This window comes from Hydractinia symbiolongicarpus, chromosome 3, assembly GCF_029227915.1.
Source record: "Hydractinia symbiolongicarpus strain clone_291-10 chromosome 3, HSymV2.1, whole genome shotgun sequence".
Classification (NCBI taxonomy): domain Eukaryota; kingdom Metazoa; phylum Cnidaria; class Hydrozoa; order Anthoathecata; family Hydractiniidae; genus Hydractinia; species Hydractinia symbiolongicarpus.
In genome coordinates, this window is record NC_079877.1 from 25,433,637 (window position 1) to 25,454,905 (window position 21,269).

General features: G+C 31.8%; 1 protein-coding gene across 1 annotated transcript; it reads left to right on the forward strand.

The window, feature by feature from the left end:
* The first annotated feature begins 1,248 nt into the window (after positions 1–1,248).
* Positions 1,249–20,387, forward strand: LOC130636454 (recQ-like DNA helicase BLM). Its single transcript, XM_057446188.1, has 25 exons — positions 1,249–1,771; positions 1,976–2,006; positions 2,199–2,236; positions 2,782–2,972; positions 3,143–3,219; positions 3,896–4,089; positions 4,208–4,340; positions 6,711–6,775; positions 6,865–6,908; positions 8,220–8,279; positions 9,158–9,277; positions 9,816–9,935; positions 10,604–10,863; positions 11,516–11,749; positions 12,183–12,310; positions 12,740–12,874; positions 13,279–13,405; positions 13,868–14,052; positions 14,483–14,687; positions 15,870–16,016; positions 16,529–16,741; positions 17,992–18,154; positions 18,836–18,951; positions 19,539–19,687; positions 19,920–20,387. Exons 1-25 carry the CDS (start codon positions 1,731–1,733, stop codon positions 20,065–20,067), a joined length of 3,324 nt encoding a protein of 1,107 aa, XP_057302171.1. The 5' UTR covers positions 1,249–1,730; the 3' UTR covers positions 20,068–20,387.
* Positions 20,388–21,269: the final 882 nt, after the last annotated feature.

The following is a 21,269-nucleotide window of genomic DNA, read 5'->3' on the forward strand; positions in this document are numbered from 1 at the left end:
TTGTCTAGTAGAGCACGGGTCCTAATTGGGTCTGCGTAGCTCAAAATGAGCATTAAATACTCTAGGACTCTCCATCTAAGCCATGGCCCCTCCTTAAAATAATAGACATGGTAGCCATGTAAAATATGTACATCTATCTAGGCACCTCCTGGAAATAATAGACAGGGTATCCCTTGATATTTGTCAGACTATCCATGTAAAATATGCACATCTATCTCAAGACACATCAACATGACCAGAGCATAAGGCACATGCTAATTCCTGGTGTTCTCATTTTTACACTGAGCATCAGGTGTTTGAGGGAATTAAGATGCCCTGAGAAGCATCAGGCAAATTGGCATACCCTGAGCTGTCGAGCTAGTGCAATGTGAGGCGCTGGTTTTTTTTATACAGCCATTATTAATCAAAACCTAAGTGGACTCCAGTTCGTTTGAAGGCAAGTGAGACAAATCTCTTTTGCAACTTATAAGACCAGGTCTATAGCTGGAAACCACCCCTACTGTGCAAGGCCCAACTAGACAAAACTATACTTCTGTCACCACAATTACGATAAGCAAAACTTGCAGTTTTTCACAATTAATATAAGGGCACAAAGCGTAAGAGTTATAACCTCAAGCTACAGCACCATGAGAAGAGTAGCTAAACTGCCTGCATCAAAATGTTTTAAAATTTTTTTGTAAGGGACTTATAGCTTGGTATAACTTGATCACTTTGGTATATACTAAATTTATTCAGTTTTTTTCAGGAGAGGCGTGCAATCGCACGCGCACGCTTTTGCACACGCCTAAATTGTTTCAGGCTTGTGATTAATCGCACACCTGAAAAATGAATATTGAGTTTTCAAAATCAACCTATAAAATCCATTTTGAAGCTTGTGACGGCAGCCCTCTAAATAATTTTTGGAGACTCGTCAGACAAAATCTCCAATAGCTTTCCGTCTTAGTCGAACACTTTTAGATCTCAGAAATTATTAAAAATAGTCCTGCTCCTTTTAATCCACGAGGAAGCCTATTCATAGCTAACCTGACCATCCTAGCTAATTCACCGACTCCTGACTTAGTTAAAAGAACTTTACAGACATAAATCTCTTTTGTCTGGCCCCTTCGTCGTTGGTAAGCAGGTCTTACCAAGAAATTCAGCCATGCGGTTCTTAACTAGTGCGGAGGTGAACGCCGACGGAGCACGGATGAAGTAAGATTGAAAATATGCACTTACAGGCGGAAATAGACATTTTATCATAGATTTGATTGTAGTTAATTTCTTTATTTGACAAAAGCAGGTCCGAATTCAACGGATTTTTTTCTTTATAACCGTGAAAACAAGTTTCATTTAAGCCACATGGATAAAGATTTTTTTAATTCGAAAACAAAGCATATTTTTGCCTATTTTCTTGTGATGACCTGAAAAATATAAAAATCATAGTGTTTGGGGTTCACGATTTAAAACGTCCCCCACTTTTCTACCCCAAAATAAATGCACAAAAAAACAACCTTGGAGCCCCTATCGCATGCGTAACATTCTTTGCATGTACGTTTTATATCGCATGCATTACTTGATTTACACTTGCGAATCATCGCACACCTACTCAAATATTTCTGAAAAAGACTGTTTATTGTTAAAATTTAAAAAAAAAATCATACCTTATTTATTTAAGTAATATAAAATTAAAAAGATAAATAATAATATAATAAATAAGACTGGAAAATTAAATTACCTGCATCACTAACGTAATGGAGCAGACAGCATGCAAGTTTCAAGTGCATAAGAAAAAGTAAGTGTTGTCTGTTTTATACAATTGATAATTGAAATAATCTCTCCATTATAAATAAATCACTGTCTAACTTTTCATATTTATATATATATCTAACTTTTATTGTTATAAAAAAAGTTCACTTAAGAATGATTTTTTAAATTTTGACATTTCTTAACTTTTTGTGATTTTTTTTTAATTTTAATGTATTGAGTTGTTTTTTAGAGGTTTTACATTTCGACGAAAAAGTGAAGAGGTAAGTTGCAACAGCGGTAAGCTTTATTTACATAAAGCTTCATATTCAACAGTTACGGATTTTAGAGATTATGCTGTAAACCAGATATGTTTTTAATGCCAAAAAACAATAACTTACTTTTTAAACTTCTACATTTTCCTAAAGAAATGTGATGACCAAATAAACCTTTTCAAAATTGTTTCTGTTTTTTAGAGTGTTGGTGCAAGTGGTGATGGAAAACTTAGCACTTTGTATGAATTTGCTTATTAGTTTATGAGTTCACAAACCTGTCTGATTTTAATGACCAGTTGTTCCAGTTTCCCTGCCCAATTATTGCCCTTGAGACAATTGCCTTTGTATTGTATGACCACATTTTTCATCAAGCTCAATTTTTATCAGCTCCTAAGTGACAATATTTTGATTGGTTGACGAGAATTGCCACTGGTAAATAGTTAAAGCTGCCAGTTAACAACAAATCAATAAATAAAATTAAAAAATTCCGAATTTTTGGAAATGGAAAAAATAAAATTCCCTTTTGTTTGATGTTACTTTATATTTAAAAAAATTTGGAAACTGTGATAATAGCATCAATTTAGCACCCGTCAGCAACAAAGAAACCTTTTCCAAAATAATTTAGGGTATAACGAACAAGTACTTCTTGAGTTCTGCAGTTATTTAAAACTTATTGCATGCACACAAAATTATATTTTGGATATGTTGCACAAGAATGAGTATGAAGAGTGAAAAAAGGAATTCTCTATTAAAGATACAGTAAAAATGTGTTTTTTTTATGTAGGAAGTTGACATCAACACCTGCAACCATACCAACACAAAAGAAAAGTCTTCAGCAATGCACACCTTTTCAGATAGACACAACATGGAAAAAAACAGAAATAAAGACTAAACAAGTTGCAAAAGTAACTCCTCTTGCTAATGTGGTAGCTAGAAATTTCTTCAAACGGCCAGATAATCAATCTATAACAAAAGGTGATAATGTTTTATTAGTTACAGTTGGTTAAAATAACTGCTGGTCAACTGATCATTGACCACTGAAATTAAACTACAAAAGAAGACAAGAAATGATCCTTTAGATAGATGCCAATAAAAGTTATAGTAAAATTATATAGTAAATTATAGTAAAATATTTATTTTTATAGATACACCAGTTAGCATAAAGAAGGGAATTGTTGATTTGACAGATGACGATGACACAGATCAGAATTTTTATGATTTTGTAAGTAATTATAGTACTATATATACAGTTTTGTTCAAAATAACTCAAGCGCAACAAGTTACATGGGTGAAAAAACAAGAATTGTAGCCTCTCATCCAGTCTTATTGAATGTAGTTGTTTATTTGAAATTAGTCTTAGTATCTTATATTTTTCTTAAAGGAGAACTCAACCTAAAATACATATCTTTATAATAATAGCGAATAGCAATTTGTTAGATAATTATTTATTTGTTATTTTTTATGTCTTAATAAGTTTGTATTCACAAGAAATGTTTGACTTGAGTTCCCCTTCAACATTCAATCACTTGCAGAAACGATATAGTGTTAGTGCATTTGACTGACGGAACAGTAAAGTGATAAAACCTTTAGCGCAGGTTAGCAATGCCATTTATGTCTGGGTGGTAATGCAACATAATACAGTTTAAAAGAAGGAAGATCTAGTGTTTAGGATGGAATTCTCTATACTTTTTGTTACTTACTTACTTTATTAACCACAAAATGGTCAATTTCTTTTTTTTTTAATAAATTTATATAAACTACAGCACGTATATGTCAGAAGTGTTAAAAATGTTAAATAATTTTTTTAAATTTCTCTTGCTTTGTTTTTAGATTCACCCATTTGTTTGATTGCTACTAAGTCAGAATTAGTCTATGTTTTTTTTTACTTTATTTTTTAGTCCACTGATTTTGATGAAGAAGAAGCACTGTTTGGGAGTACACCCTTATCCACAAAGCAAAACTTTTCACATTCATTTCAAAGCAGAGCAAAACCATCACCAAAGTCTTTAAAGAAATCACCATTAGCATTCCACAATGCTGACCTGTTTGAGAAATCTTTGGATGATAAATTGTCTATCTACAACTCTGCTAGGTTTGTGTGTTCTTTGCACAATTGTAATTCAGAGCAGAAATAATAGATTCAGAAATTCTGCAACATAACCTAGATTGTGTGTATATTAAGTTTAAATAAACCAATTTCATATTTTTAGTTTTCAGTCTATGTCAAAAGAAAATGTACAGCCTACAACACATTGTGTTTCTTCTCCCGCAACATTATCTCCTTCTCCTGCAATAATATCTCCTTCTACTGCAACACCATCTCCTTCAATAACAACTTCAAAGGTATGACCTTATCACCATTTCTGTCATTTCTTTTGTAAATAAAAAAGTTGGCATTTGTTTTAAGAAAGATGCTTCATGCATCTCAAGTCAGCGAAAATATTTTTGTACAGTAATTAATCGATTGAGTTTTTTATGCAAGAAAAGCCTATTAGAGGGGTTAAAAGGGTGCTTTAAAATTTATACCTGTTATCAACTGGTGTGCCTTACTGTTATTACGTGTATCAATGATATATGTAAAGAAAGATATAACTTTTCAAATTGCTTGAACTGATTTATTTTGATTTTTCTTACCTCTAAATGAGCACCTTATTTAAGACCACCTAGAACCACTTATGAAGGGAGGTGCATAAGAAACAATTTCCGTAACCTTTAAACATTTTTTAAAGAGGTATTGGGGTTGAAACTGACTTTTTCGAATTTTGTTATAATTTGAATAATGTAATAGTATAATAATTTGTGGTAATTACACAATTTTATCGATTATTGAGCAAGTTATGATTATTGCAAAGTTCTAAGATGATGAACCACAGGTGTGAGAACATGTGCTCTGTTCCAGAAAGTTTAAAATTTATATTAAAATGGTACAGCACAAGCAGTAGATGTTTTTAATGGAGAGATATTGTGACTAGTAACAAGTTTACCTGACAAAAATGTTTAAATCTGGCGCAATGTCAGCTAATTTCACATACAAGATACGCATTACTTTTGCAGTCTTCGAATTTCAGATATATTTGCTTCGGCAAATAATTGACGAAGTAACTTCGCAATTTTTCAAAATCACTTCGGCAGTCCTTCGGCAGAAAAAATGCCGAAAACAATGGTCAAAAACACTAAAAACCTTCGGCAATTGCCTTGACAGACTTCAGCACTTTCTTTGACATTTTTTAAAATGAAAAAAATATAAATATGATGCCAAGCCTTGACGAGTATCAAACATCAACAAATTCAACTGAGTTAATCCTGACGTTTTTGTTTTTCTTGGGAACGATAATACAACCTTACTTGGTCACTCCACCATTTTGAACCGCAGGCCAAACTGAATAAAACTATGGGGCCGGCATTAAGTTTGTCAACACAGTGCAGTGAATTGGTTGAAGGGATCGTGTCGTCTACCTTCACGTCGTTTAAGGGTTTTACAACATTCTCCCTTAAAAGAGAATTCGATAGCTGGGGGCATCGAGACTAAATGTTTTTTATTTAGTGGGCAGTAGAAAGTTCTTTGTGTCATTGTGGCGATATCTGTTTGATGAAACCAAGGAGTATGGATAATATGAATATTCATAAAAAAGGGAAACTACAACATTCGACGATTAAGTTTTTCTTCGGCAATATTATTGCCGAAGCGAAAGCCTTATAACTGCTAATACTTCAGCAATTACTTCAGCAATTGCCGAGTGCCGAAGCGAAATTCGAAGGCTGCTTTTGCACTGTTGCACAACTTGTTTTCTTTTTAATTCAATGCTGTACATACTCTACAGGTAATTTAATCAAATATTTGTTGCCAAGATTCACAAAAAGGTTTATTTAGGCTGATTTTTTGTTTTTGGTAAAAGTTATGCAAGCTATTTTAAAAGAACTATTTCATTGTGTAGACTGGCCTTCTTTGTGTTGAAAAACAATGGTTTTTTCATCTCTGTTGACATGGTGTCGATTTGGCCTTGTGAAACCTTGCGTTATAATTTCTCATTATTTTTAATACTTGTATATTAATATTTATGTTGTCAAAACCTGTGAATAGTCCTTAGTTAGATTCTTTGGTAATATCATTTTGTTTCTATCTGAGGACATCTCCACCAATAGTGAAGAAATGAATTTCTACTGTTGCTTAACGTTGTCTTGCACTAGTGACATTACACTTTTAGTCATACAATTCCCAAATTACTAGTTAGTGGCCTATAGAATAATTCACAGGTTTGTCTGTCTTTTATATAATGCATTTCATGTGTCTTGCTACTGCAGTACCATTTTGCACAGGGACAGACAGACAACTGCTATTAGATTTTTATATGCACCAAGTCATTTAAGAAGGTAAAACCCTTATTTTATGCTAAGGTTGTCTCCATTCTCATTTAAGTCAGGTTCTAAAAAAGACAAAGGTACTTGACTTAAGGCCTGTTTAATTAAGAGAGGCACTTAAAAGAGGAAACAAGGTTGTTAGATGATTCACTGAATTTTTGTGAAGCCACATTATTCTGCCGTAATTTCTAAAATGCTCTACTTCTTAACATTTTTTTTATCGAAAACCAGAGATGTCAGTTTAAGTGAACTGCCAATTTCAGGAGACTCATGACTTGTGTAAAAAATCTAATATCCATCAAGCTAATGCACATGTACTCAATTATAATATACTATATATATATATATGTCTAGCTAATCACACTGAAGCAGTCTTTGGCACAAGTGAAAAGAGAAAAATCAGAATGCATGAAAAAATGGTGGGTTTATTTGTTTTATTTTAAAGTGTAGAGATCTTTTCACTTTTCTTCTTCTTCTTCTTCTTACTATTATTATTTGTATTTGATAGGAAGAATTTAGTTGCAGAAGAAGAAAAACTAAAAACACAAATAGGTATGTATTCAGACCAGTTTTGTCTGTCCCAAGATTCACAATAAAAAAAGCACAATAAAAAGCTTTTTTAAAAGGCTTACACTGTCACCACTGGTAAAATGTGATATTACTTAGTGACAATGTAAAACCTTTGTGAATGTTACTGATTTCTATTTATACAGAAATAAAGCCACCCATTAGACATGACCACAGACAGGAAACAAAACATTAATGAAGGCCATACTGCAAAAAAAATTTCAATGTATTTTATATTCAAGTAACTGTAACACAGTAATTAAGTAGTAGCGGCCTTTTAAATTTTTAAATTAAATGTGATCTTTGCTAATTAATTTATAACTACAAATGGCAAATTTCCATCAATTGCTTTCTCTCCTATCTTTACTAGAGATGGTGAAGCTTTCAGTTCTTTATGAATTTTTATTTTTTGTGTACAAACCACTATAGATAATTGGTTGTTAAGTAAATATAAGACCCAAAGTTGACTAAGGTTGACCAAGATAATAATGTGACAAAAGGCTTTTTACTCGGAAACGTTTTGAATCATTATCAGAAAATATTTCAGTTGTTATATTCACTTGTTGTTTCATATAAGCATAATGTGAAAAGAACATTTAGGTTTTTGTGAAAGTATTTGTTAAAATGCGTTCTGTATGAATGAAGAAAATGAACCATTGTAATCCTTCAAAATACGATCTGTTAAAACATTACTATAATATTTTTTGTTTTTTCAAATAGTTAGACACAATCTTGTTGAGCTTTACTATTTTGGTTTATTTTTGTTGTTTCCTTTGTTTTGTTTTTTGGCATCTTTATTTTTACATTTATGTGTATGAACCATCTCATCAAGTTTGATTTACTGTTTCCAGTAAAGATAGGTGTTTTATTTACAGCCACAAAATAGGTGAAGTGTGAACCGAATAACCTAAACATATATATGCTCACGTTAACATTCACTTAAATAGAATTACCTGAAAGAATAATCTTTATGATATGAATAGGCGTTCCACAAAGGCAGTTTGGTGCTGCTTATTTAGCTTTTATTGAACCTGCTTATGTGATATAAGGCTGGCCATTATTTTTATCAAGTACCAAAAAAAAATTTGCTGAGAAAAAGTAGAAATGAAAAAGTTTTGTAAAGTTGATTATAGCACATAAGTCATTTCTTGTAGTTTCATCAAGATTTATTTAGACTTTTTGCTCAGACAATTTTTTTTTTAATATGGATAAAATTCGTGAAAATTAATCGTCACAATATTTGATTACATTCAGATATTGATTAAGCGTTATTAAAGTTTCTATTAATTTTTTTAGATGAATTTACAAAATGCAAATCATCCAACATTATGTACGAAACAAGCAGTGTATCCCTTAGTAAGATACTATAGCTATTAAAATTGTTTTTAGTTCAATTTTTAAATTTTGTTTAATCAATTAAGTTCACAAATAAAGTATTACGGGTAACATCTTATTTGGTGTTGAATAGGAATTTAATAAGCGGATTGGAGGCGAAAAAGCCAAACTAAGCTATTGTTTGTCTAACATGTGTTTTAACATAATATCAGAATTGAGACATTCAATTAAAAAGCGAAAACTGGTATTTTTCATAAGTAGTTTAAATATCTGTTTTATCACTTAATGCATCTCCTCACATTCTCATGCTGAACAAGCTTTAAGCTTTTGTTGCGACAGTATAAAGTTTATGAAAATTAAACAAGCTTAATACATTTGGAAATTCCATGTAAAACTAACTGAGGAAGCTTTTAAGGTGAAGTAACAGATAATATAGTTAATTCTATATTTAGAATCGTCTCGTTATGTCTCCTTTGTTTAAAATTTTTAAACTGAGGAGTAATAGAATTGCCAAAGAATAATTTTGCAATAAATGACAATTGTCAATGACAATAGTCTTGTTCATACCAACTTTTGAAAATAGAAAATATTTTTCTTAATTCTCTTTATTGGGGTCACCCTGTTAAACTCGCTATAATAATGATTTTGGTTCAAATAACGAGGATGTTAATCACAGATTATTTTGTTGTAATGAGGATTGTATTAGCAAAACATGGTTGAATTTTTACCCCAAAAATTTCAAAAAACTACATTGAATTAAATTCCCACACCAAATAATTAGGCAACATAAAAGTTCATGTTTAATTTCTGCACAGACAACTGCAGTAAGAGCACTTCTTCCTAACATGAGTTTATGTCACCTATATTTAAGCATGCTCTCAATCTCTGCTTTTTTACAGTTGAACCTAGCAACGTGTGGGAAAAAACAAATGATGTTACTGATTTAACAGCAGGTGATTATAGGTCTCCTTATCAAAAAAGAACTGAAATATATAAATCGACTTTGCTTCATAATTCAGGTAAGTTTACGAGTGTTTCACTTTATTTATATTTCTTAGCAAGTGAAACTAATTTTTTGTTTAGAAATGAAAATAGAGAATGTTAATTTGTAATACTGTAGCAAGCAAACTTCTTATAATAATGATTTTAATGTTAATTACAGGTTTTTTTCTTGTAATAAGGATTGTATTAGCAAAACATGGTTAAATTTTTACTAACTTGTATGGTTTCAAAAGTTTGATTACTTGCTTGACTCAAAAATTAAAAAAAAAAAAATGAGAAAATTCAGGAATAACTGTCAAACGTGTATAGTAAATAACCCGTTTGAAAAGAAATGTTTGAATTGACAAACATGCAGTGTTAATTTTTTTTTGATTATATTGGTAGTATAATACTATTAGTTATATGCTACATTGAATTAAACTTCCACAAAATAATAGGCACCATAAAAGTTCATGTTTAATTTCTGAGCAAACAACTGCAGTGAGAGCACTTCTTCCTAACATGAGTTTATGTCACCTATTTTTAACCATGCTCTTAATCTTTGGTTTTGTACAGTTGAACCTAGCAATGTGTGGGAAAGAACAAATGATGGTACTGATTCAACAGCAGGCGATTATGGGTCTCCTTATCAAAAAACAACTGAAATACATAAACCAACTTTGCTTCATAACCCAGGTAAGTTTACGAGTCTTTCACTTTATTTATATTTCTTAGCCAGTGTAGCTAAATTTTTTTTCAGAAATGAACAGACAGAATGTGTTTTCTTACATAAATTCTTTTTAGGTGGACTCAAAATAAATTTTGCAGTTTTTATTAGCTGACTTGATTGCTGATGCTGATTTGATTGGTTTAAAGCTTATTTTAACACACCTTTGTATGGAGTCATACCAATTGGTTTGGGAAGCCATTATTAAAATGGTTCTTTAACAACATAAACAAATAAAAACATATAGCACACAAGAAAATAAAAATATAAGTCACTTTTCAAAAACCAACTTTTCATTTCAATTTAAATAAATATAGATTTGGATTTGTTTTGCAGACTTCTGAAAGTTTATTTGAGTTCCAAATTCCATCTTAAAGTTTTTTTGTGATAATGTAACAAAAAAGCCCTCCGTGAAAAGAGTAAATCTTGCAAGTTCTGCAAGGTTAACCTTTAATTTCACGGTACAACATCAAAACTGCTTAGTACCAATTTTGTGAAAAAAGGTGTTATTTTTTTATATTTATTAGTAAAATTAGTTTAAATTTGTAAAAAAAAGCAAGAACTTCTGGACCTGGTAAAAATTCGGTCTTGCTCTGATTTTATTGTATTTCATGTTTTGTTATCTTTCTATTCATAGCTCACAGGAACCATTCTCGGTATCCCCGTGTAATGGACACGCTCAGATCATCATTTGGTTTACGTGCATTTCGAGCAAATCAATTGGACGCAATTCTGTCTGCACTGAATAAAGAAGACTGTTTTATTTTAATGCCAACAGGGGGAGGGAAAAGTCTTTGCTATCAATTAACTGCATTAGTTAACGAAGGAGTGTCAATTGTTGTTTCACCTTTAAGATCCTTGATCAGTGATCAAACACAGAAGTTAAAATCGCTAAAAGTAAGTTATGTAATTTGTATTAACATCATAATAATAAGGGGATTACATGCTTAATTTTGCCTCTATTATAATACCTTTTTTTGATAAAAAAACAAGATTTTGTATTTTTTGTTTTTACTGTTTTTATTTTTTTGATTAAATTGATATGGCCAAGTCAAAAGTCATTTATTAATATGATACCTGTTGTATGAGTGAGTCAAAGATGGTATAGGAAATTCCTATAAACTAGTATGATCAAATATGCAGAATTTGTATTCACATGGTAATTGTAGCCTTACGTGTTCACTTTCATATGATCGAACTTATTAAATATAATTTAGTAGTTTACCCAAAATTTTAGTTGGAGAAATAACACGATAACACATTGTATATCCTTCATAATCAAAAGCAAATGACCAGGAATTAACAGAGGAGAATTATTATTATCGAAAAAGGTCTCAGAATTGATAGATAGCACAATAAAAAATGCAAAACTGCTTTATTTCTGACTCTGTCATTGTGATTTCTATAATAACAGTATTCTTTAAATTAAAAGAAAAGCATTCACAGTTCTAAAGGAAAGCTCATAGTCTGACATAGTCAAATCACATTGCATAGTGATGATGTTTTGTGTTTCAATACCATATCATATTTTAATTTTTTGCTTGTCTAGATACCTGCTGCACATTTATCATCAGATCTTACTCCATCTGCTGAACAGTTAGTTTATTTGGATTTAAACAAAGCAAAGCCATCCATTAAGCTGTTGTATGTTACACCAGAAAAACTAAGCATAAGTTCCAGACTTTCTGGGATACTCCAGCAGTTATATTCTAGAAATCTATTAGAACGCTTTGTTATTGATGAAGCACATTGTATCAGTCAATGGGGTCATGATTTTCGTCCTGTAAGTATATATCACAACTTTGCTGTCATGTTACATCTTTTCGCTGTACTCTCTAAGTTTTGTTTAGGAAATCTTTCTTATACACATCGTCAAATAAACTCATCAACATCTATACATGTGTTTATTTTTACTACAGTTGCGTTTTTGTTACAAGTGTTGTATATATTGTTACAAGTGTGTGTATATATTAGTAGTAGTAATTTAAAATTCATTGTAGTAGTCAAAAACTTTGGTACAGAAAATGAAATAGTCAAAAGGTGATAATCAATGAAACCTCAAAATTTCATCCCATAAAGGCTTAAATGTCACCAATACTTTTGTAATTTTTTCCATAATCAACATCAGAACTGTTTTTAGATATAAAAGTAAGGAAATCATGCATCCTATATGTGTATTCTCGTCTGGAATTCTTTCTTTATACTATTTATTACAGGACTACAAAAAACTTAATCTATTGAGAAATAAATTTCCATCTGTTCCAGTAATGGCACTTACTGCTACTGCAACACCAAGAGTTCAAACTGACATTCTGAACCAATTGAAGATGAGGACTCCAAAAATGTAAGTCATGGTTCTGAAGATATCATTTAAAAATGTCATATTTTCAATGCATTCATTGTTAGATCAGTGCTAAATGTTTTTAAAAGTATTTAGTTATAGCATGTGAAAATCTGTTAAACATAAAAACAAAGTAGTCATATCTGAAATGCATTTTTTGTTTGTTTATTTAGTTGAAAGCTGTGGTGCTTTTTAGGATGTTCAATGATTCTTTCAACCCTCCCCAAACTTTTACATTTTTATTGCACTGTGAATTTGCGTAATAAAATCCAACTGAAAATATTATTTCAGCATAAGTTGTTAGTTTTTTACTTGTATTCGGAGCTACTCTTAAAATAATACCCCTTGTAAAGTGTTTTATTATTCTAATACCACTTGATATATTCTCCAAAGTAGACTTGCGATTTAATTTGCTACTGTCTTTACTATCAGATTTAAGCAAAGTTTCAATCGTGGAAACCTAAAATATTCCGTTCTACCGAAATCCAAAAAGACACTGTCAGACATGGTATCCCTGATAAAAACAGAGTTTAGTAATAGATCTGGTATTATATACTGTTTTTCAAGGTTCGTTTGTTTGCTTTTGTTTTGTAATTGTTGTTATCGTTGTTTTGTTTTTAACATTTAAAATGATATAGTCCTACACCTTCCTCTTCCCATCAAGATTTACTACATTAATTCATTGACAGTACTGAAGTATAAAAATCAAGAAAGAGTAATGTAAGTTAGAAAACTAATAGGGACACCTCCCGACTGGTTTCTGGATGTTGGTTAGTTTTTGCAGGCAATATTTTTTATCTGCTGCCAGTATGGTTATCAAATTATCAAATATTATTTGAAAGAAGGGATGGATGGAAGTATCTGAGAATTTAAAATGCAAAAGTGGGTGATAACCCATGTCATGTATTGAACTCATAACTGTATCCATGATATACTGTCATAGTTTTTTCTTTTTGTGATGACTGTTATAGGAAAGACTGTGACAGCACGTCACAATATTTACAATGCTGTGGCGTAAGTGCTTCTTCGTATCATGCTGGACTCACTGATAATCAACGAAGTAATGTGCATGAATCATGGCTGAAGAATAATATCAAAGTATGTTGTACCGTGGATATCTGTAAAACTTTACCGGTATATATTCCCTGGAACTAACTATAAGCACATAAAAGGTTATAAAAACCATAACTTTTACAAATTTACGAAATTAGCAAATGTTTATACTTGCAGAAGCTTGCTCAAAAGCTTTTAAGTCTCACAAATGAAAAACTTTAACTTTCGCTGTTACGTTATTTTGGAAGATTACTGGTATATTTTAACCCTTAAAAATTAAAATTAACAGTTGACATATTTCGTGACCTTAGGTAGTCATACTTCACTGATAAAAATTTCAAAAATTAATCAGAAAAATTGAAATTTTACACCTTACAATTCTGGTTAGATTCCATTTCAGGAATCATCTTAGCTGTGATTTCAAGACTGGATGGTCACGTTTTTTCATATAGACAGAACACTGGAGGTTATTGGAACACTAGAAAAGGTTTTCTTTTAATTTTATAGATAGTTTGTGCTACTATCGCCTTCGGTATGGGTATAGACAAACCAGATGTACGTTTCGTTTTTCATTTCACCATTCCGAAATCAGTCGAAGGTTACTTTCAAGAATCCGGCAGAGCAGGAAGAGATGGTCGAAAGTCTGTGTGTATATTATATTATCAATATGCTGATATGTACAAAATTCGAAGGTGGGTCAACGTTTTGCATTACATCGTGTTTTGGCTGTTGTTTAATAAGTTTTTCATGCAGAATACAAGGGAATCGGTAGTTCAGTTAGTAGAGCGTATGTTAAACACCTCAATTAGACGCTGATCTAAAAAATACTTACTAACGTTCACACTAGAAACATTTTTTTTTTCAAAACTTTTTGTCACTACATTGTGCGGAATATAATGCATACGTATGAAGAAAACACGCAGAATTGTGACGACTTGCCTTAATATCAGCAGAAACGCCCAGTTACTTGTGCTACATGTACTTTTTACTTTCGCAGTAGCACTAAGGCTCTTATAAATCAGAAAGATTTACGCCAGTTGGATGTCTAGTGAGAACGGAGCTTTAGTATTTCAGTTCTGTTTTGCTGCTGTTAACATTATTTCAACTATTCCTAATGTTTAGAATGATAGACAGTGACAAGGATGCAAATCCTGAGACACGAAAAGTTCACATGGACAATCTATTTCGTGTAGTGCAATATTGTGAAAACAAAGTGGACTGCCGACGTGCTCAGCAACTACATTATTTTGGTGAGGGAGATTTCAACACAGAAGAATGCAAACGAAACGCTGCTACTACTTGTGATAATTGTGCTTTTTCTTCTCAGGTAGGGAACGGCTTGTATAACTAGCTGGCCAGGCATGTATTTGGTATGACAGGAGCATAAAAATACGGGGGTTTTTTCGAACGAAAATTATCATGATATTTTTAAATTGTGATGTGACACCTAGAAAGTGGAATTCTGCAATGTTAATAAAGCTCTTAATTAAAAGAGGTTTTATATGCTGAATATTTACAAATTGATCTGAGTTGACTTTTGTAACATCGCTTCTAGTATAAGAACTGTTGAACTAAGTTTAACAACCCCTTTTTGACAATTATTGATTTGAAACCCCTTGTTGACATTTTTATTCTACAAATTGTTTACTTTGTAACTAAAAATTGTAAGAGGAGAACAAGTTTAGTAGGTTTAAAAAAAATAGTGGGATAGCCAGGAGACCAAACGTGATTTTTTCCACTGAGAAATCGGAAGAGTAATGGGAGAGGGGAGGGATGGGGGGGATAACGTTGGCTCACAAACGAATTTTTATTTTCCTTAATTAACTCACCCGAATAAACATAAACGACATTAAAACAAAGATAAATAACACCCAAACAAACATAAATAAACCCAAACAAACAATGTCAATTTATCTAAAATAAGTGCACGTGTTTTGTGTCAAACTCACTTGTTATTTGTGTTGTACTGTATTTGAGCTTGCATGATAAATCTGTCCCAAAAATGGTGAACCAAAAGCAACACTCAATCATCTTTTGTGAAGGCCTCTATACTCCCTCAATTAAGCTTTCAATTTTGTTATATAAATATACGCATCAAATATGTGTTACATACGGCATATAACCGTGCGTAACACAAATTTGTCCACACAATTTTATATTTAGGCAAAAGGCCAAGTAGCTCAAATATACGATATATGTATTATGTGAAATTTCCTTTTGTATTTTGTATTTTCATTTGTATTCATTCAGCTCAAATATGTATTATGTGAAATGCTTTGCGTAACACATATTTTATTTTAATAAATGTCTATACAACAAAATAGAAAGCTGGACTGAAGAGATATACATGTCTGCCAGGGAGACAAATTAAAAGTGTTACGTATAGTTTACCATTTTTTGGGACAAATGGGTGACCAGGCCCATTTGATGAACTTTCTATTAATTCACATTGTCAATATTTTTCGGTAAATAAAGCTGTGAATGTCAACTTGTTTTATTCTACACGCAGATCCAAAAGCTTGATGTTACTGCAGATGCGAAAGCTATATGTCAAGCTGTAAATGAATTATGTCATAACGGTAACATGGATTTCCGAAGGCCAGTTCGAAACGCGTCTAATCGTCTGACATTATGTCAGTTTGTGGATATCTTCAAGGTATGACTTAACTGGTCTGTTTTAAATCAGCCTTCCCACATAGTCTGTGTTAATGTGTAATGAAAAAAGTGTCCTTTCGTACGTTTGCTTTATCACATTATTTTTTATAACAGTCTTCTGCTTGTAAATCATTTGAGAATTTCACATTGTTGACTGTTCTCATAGACTCATTTGCTATACGTTAAACATTTTAGATCTGTCATTAGTATTCAGGATTAGAATGTTATTTAATATAATATATATAAGTCTTTCTGGAGTTTCATATCTCCCTTCTTAACTTTTGTTTATGAATAGATGGTTAGCAGATATAAATCTATTGCTATCATCAGGCTTTTTAGTCTGGTATAATCCTTGAATGTTCAATGTGTTTTAGATTTGCGTTATTGCTTTTAATTTTCAACATTGTTGGTTAAAAAGGAATAAACCTGTTGAAATCATCTTGAGTAAACTCCAAAGTTGTGCAGGCTATGACATGACTTTATCAGTGCTTAATTTTCTGGGGTATTTTTTAGGGCAGTCAAAATGCGAAAACTAAAATGTACGATTCCTGTAGTTTGTACAACAAAGGTGGTTCCTACCAACGGAACGACGCGGAGAGACTGTTCCGTCATCTTGTACTTACACGCGTGCTGTCAGAAGAGCTGGTGTTAGGAGCACACGAAAATGTCATATCATATATAAAGCTCGGACCACGTGCATCTGACCTTCTTAATCATAAATTTCAGGTAGGAGTGTTGTTTTGTTATATAGCTGCATTTTGGGGGGTTTGGGACCAAGCATTATTAGGAAAAACTCGGAATTTACTTCCTCGAATTGAACATTAATTTGTGGGAAGTTCACAAATTAAAAGATAGTAGATCTTTCGAAGAGCAGTAAATTTCTTGTTGTTAAAGTATAAAAAAGCCAAAATTTCGCTTAATTAGGACTGTTATACTAGATTTGGTCATTATGTGGTTTGTATCAAAATGATCTTAAGGACAAATCATCAAATTAAAACGCACCATTTTGAGTAATAACGGTCTAGTTATAATGAATTTTAACATAAAGTAGATGACGTTAGCATAATATTTTAAAATTTAAATCCAGCGAGTAAAGGTCCACTCACATTGGATCTTAAAGAGTGCCATCAATTAATTGAAAAAAAAGCGTGCATTGTGTACTAAGTTTAATTTATATTTTTGCGATATACAGTTATAACGTAATAACCGAAAATTAGACTTGAATTAGCTAGAAGATCGTTTGACTTTTTTGGTGCTCGTCTCTACAATTTGCTTCGTCTGGACGTGAGAAAAGAGACATCGTTTTTACGTTTAAAAAAGAAACTGACTTTTAGGGATGTTGATCAGTATTGTGACTGTTTCAATTAACGCTTGTTCTTTTTTAATATACCGTACATATAGCAGTACTTATACTAAAGTAATTACTCTGGAAAATATTCAAAAATAATAGTTAACCGACAATATTTAAGTAAATATTATTTTTAGTCCTATTTCATGCCATACCCATCGGTACAAGTAGTTTTCGGATGAGTGACGTAAAATGTATCTTGCTTAGAACGGTGGAGAGCTGATCAATAAGAATTTCGTTGATCCAAAACTCAAACAAAATACTGCATTGTGACCTAGGTTAATAACATGTCAATTGTAGAAAGAGAATTATTCTACTTCATTAGAATTACTATCGTTAATAGAATGGTTATGAGTAGTTGTAAAACTGACGTCCTATTTAGATTTTTAAGACAGTCCGTAATTGTACTCCTTGAAAAACATTTCCTGAAATTGCATTCTCCAAGGCAGTAAAAAGAAAAGATGTTTTTCACTTTAAAATCCAAATTCGAAATTCGCGTTAATTTTTTATCGCATTAATTATGGGCCCGTTAATTATTTTGGAGTAGTAAGAGGATCTTGCGCGTTTGAAATATTACCCTTTAATTCAAATGAAATTATTATTACTTAATATGTACTTTTCTTTACAGATGCATTTGAACATTCTGCAGAAGAAAAAATCAGTGGTACAACCAAGTAAGGCGACCAGTCAGAATGTTATCAATGGAGCTGACGAATGTTTTGATGCACTGTCTCAGTTGAGAACGCAAATGGCGAACGAAAACAATTTGCAGAATCCGGAAACTATCATTGGTAATGGTTGTTTGCTTTTTATAATGAGATTGTTATGCAAATGGAGAAATCTATGTAAATTTGCATACAAAAATTTAGATTGTTACTATGACGGTTTGCATTTTGGGTGACTTTCCAATGAGAATTGTTTGGCAACAAAAATTTTACGTTCTCACCTTTTTTCTTCGTAACGTGTTCTTTCCTATTTAAATTTTTATTTTTGAATATCCGATAATCCCCTTCTTTGAATTTTTTCACCTGAAAGGGTGGGGATTATAACGATGGGATTTTTTTTTCTTACCACTTATAATTGGTTGGCCATTGCAATGTTTAAATTTATAGACATGCATCGGCTTTGCCTACTCACTTTCAATGGCTTTATTTGAAAAGTTTTATTGAAAATTAATGTCTCTCATTTTTGAACCTTGGACAGGAAATCCTTATCCTTGATTCCACATGTTACAATAATTGCTCTCGTAAAATTCACATTAGTGAACTTTTTTTTTAACTTGCATTATATCTTCCGTTATTTTGACAATAAATAAAAATTGACAAAAATAATAGAAAATATAAATATATCCACGAAAAGTTTCATGTGTTATTATTCAACGCAATAAAATTTTACTTTTTAAACCTTATTAACCAAAACCCTCCTACCCTTCTAGCTGTTAATAATTATTTCATTCTGTTTTTATTCTGCAGGTGTAAACGTTCTACATTCTTTGGCCGAGGAGCAGCCACGAAATAAGACAGAGATGCTTAAATGCATAGGAATTACTTCAAATTGGTTTGAAATGTGGGGTGACGACTTTCTACAGGTAAGCTACTTAAAAATCTTAAAAATGCGTTTTAACAGCTTGCTTGCAGAATAATATAAAAAAGGGTAGAATTTCGAAGGTTTTTTGAAGTACAGAAACGCACTTCGGTTCGCTTGTCAATATTTCACACAGATTAAAACAAAATAAGATTGATTGGTAACATCCAAAAATCAAAACAGTAATTTTTACCGACACTAACGCAATAGTAATAGTAGTCAGTAAGGTAAGAATTTTTTGCAGTCTATTGACTACTGCGGAGTTCTGTTCTGTTATTCATCAGATCATTTCCCCCCAAAAATTGTTAGTCGTTTTGGTACTAAGACCAACTAATGGTCTGTCGTAAATAATGGTATGAAAGATTGTTTTGACCGACAGTTTAAATATAGTGCAAAATGTCGATGGGATTTTCTTCTCTGTAAAATTAGAAATATCATGTCATCAAAATTAAAATTTGATCAGTACAAACATTTTTATCGCTTTTAACGGCTTTGATACTTAAACATGTTAAAGTCAATCATCAAATGTAAGGGTCTAAACATGCGTTATTAAATTTACCTGTAACTATTTTCTAAACCCTTTTATTATAGGTTACAAAATCTTTCCATGAAAAATACAACCCTCGACCAGCCCCTGTGTCATCAGAAACTTGTTCCCCATATTTTCATACGGACGATTTGGATTATGAACAACCCATAATACAGAAACGAGGAGGAAAAAAAGGAGGGGGAGGAAAGAGGTGAGTTTGTTGTTGTTAATGTTGTTGTCGTCGTTTGTACACATAGGCAACAAGGTGTATATGTAAATTTTACACCGGTACGAAATCTCTGTCAGACCGGTATGGGATATATACCAGTACGAGCTTCATTTCGCACAAAACCCTGTAAAAAACTTTATCATAGACAGGTTTAAATGTAAACAGGGTCTTACAATGTATGAAAGAAAGTTAAACTCGTTCTATGATGTTTTAGAAAACGAACAAAGAAAAGACAATATACAAAGAAAAATAATACAAAATCTGCTGATAATGGTTGGCCGCCTGCTTGGAAAAGCACTACCAACAGTACAACTTCTCGTCTTATGGCACCGCCACAACCTAAAAGACCGCGTTTCACGTGACCTTTTTGCTGTTTAGTTTTTGTTGCATGAGAATTGATGTTGACAATTGATCTTCTAACCAAGTATACATCTCTGGCTGTTTTAGTTAAAAACGTAGATAAGGCACTTCTTATATGGAGTATCACTATGATTGTTTACTGTAATATGGTAGCTCTTGGTTTTGTTTCAGTGACAGCAGTGACTTTTTGTCTACTCGTAAGGTCCTTAAGCCATTCTTTTAGCAGTTTTTCTTGTTGAAAAAATATTTTTAGAAATTATTTTTATATTTTGTACATAATGTATTGCTGATATTGGTGTTGCATAGATTTTAAATTGTGACATACCGTGTTTGTTTTTGTCTGCTTTGGTTTACGCGCTTTTTTTTATAAGAATATACTTTTTAAGTATTCAAAATGAATTAGACAAATATTTTAAAGTATCTCAAGCATATGCTCATCTTGAAATTTTGTTTGCGTCCTAAATAGAATATAAGCAAACTGCAGTGATATAAAACGTATTTTTTTCATGTTTCATTAGAAGTAATTTTTCCGACGAAAAGTAGTTTTCTGTCAGTTGAATTAGAACTTCTTAGACAATAGCATCTTAGGATAAAATTAACACCAGTTTGCATTCTCAAATATTAACTGTGCTAAGAATAATCAGGACGATTTTTGAAACAAAAAAAAATATTCTTATAAAAAAAACGTGTATGCTTCCTCCCTTGTGTTATTGTGTTACTATGGCAATCTCAGTCCAGGCCTATTTGCTTAAGCTGTGCGCTCAGAAGGTGCTGAGACCAATCTTATTTTGATGTCCGAGAACAAAATTTTGCAGTTATGGGGTTTTTCGTTTTTGTTTGAATTCAAAAAATTTAATTTTGATGGCGAAATGCGAATCAAGCTTTTACCTCCGAGATGCCAAATTAAGTTCAAAACAGTAAATATTGTTTTTAGGATAGCTAAATATATGTTTTTCTACCGTTGCCAAATTAATCAGAATAAATAAATAAATTATGCATTATATTTTTATCCGTTGAGATTTTTATCCGTTTTGTTCTGCGGAATACACATGCGAGAATGCAAAAATATAAAAAAAAGATCAGCCATAAAAAAAATTAATTTGCAGCGAATGAGAGCAAGTATGGTTTATTTGCAAAATTAATTTGTCATACAATTAATTTATCATTCATTAATTTGCCATTACTATGGGATGGTAGTATTATT

Excerpts from the sequence above, each read along its gene's own strand:
- LOC130636454 (XM_057446188.1), top strand. The coding sequence starts at position 1,731 with ATGGAGCAGACAGCATGCAAGTTTCAAGTGCATAAGAAAAA. Across the intron at positions 1,772-1,975 it reads TTTCAAGTGCATAAGAAAAA|AGGTTTTACATTTCGACGAA; the intron begins GTAAGTGTTGTC and ends GTTGTTTTTTAG. Across the intron at positions 2,973-3,142 it reads TAATCAATCTATAACAAAAG|ATACACCAGTTAGCATAAAG; the intron begins GTGATAATGTTT and ends TTATTTTTATAG.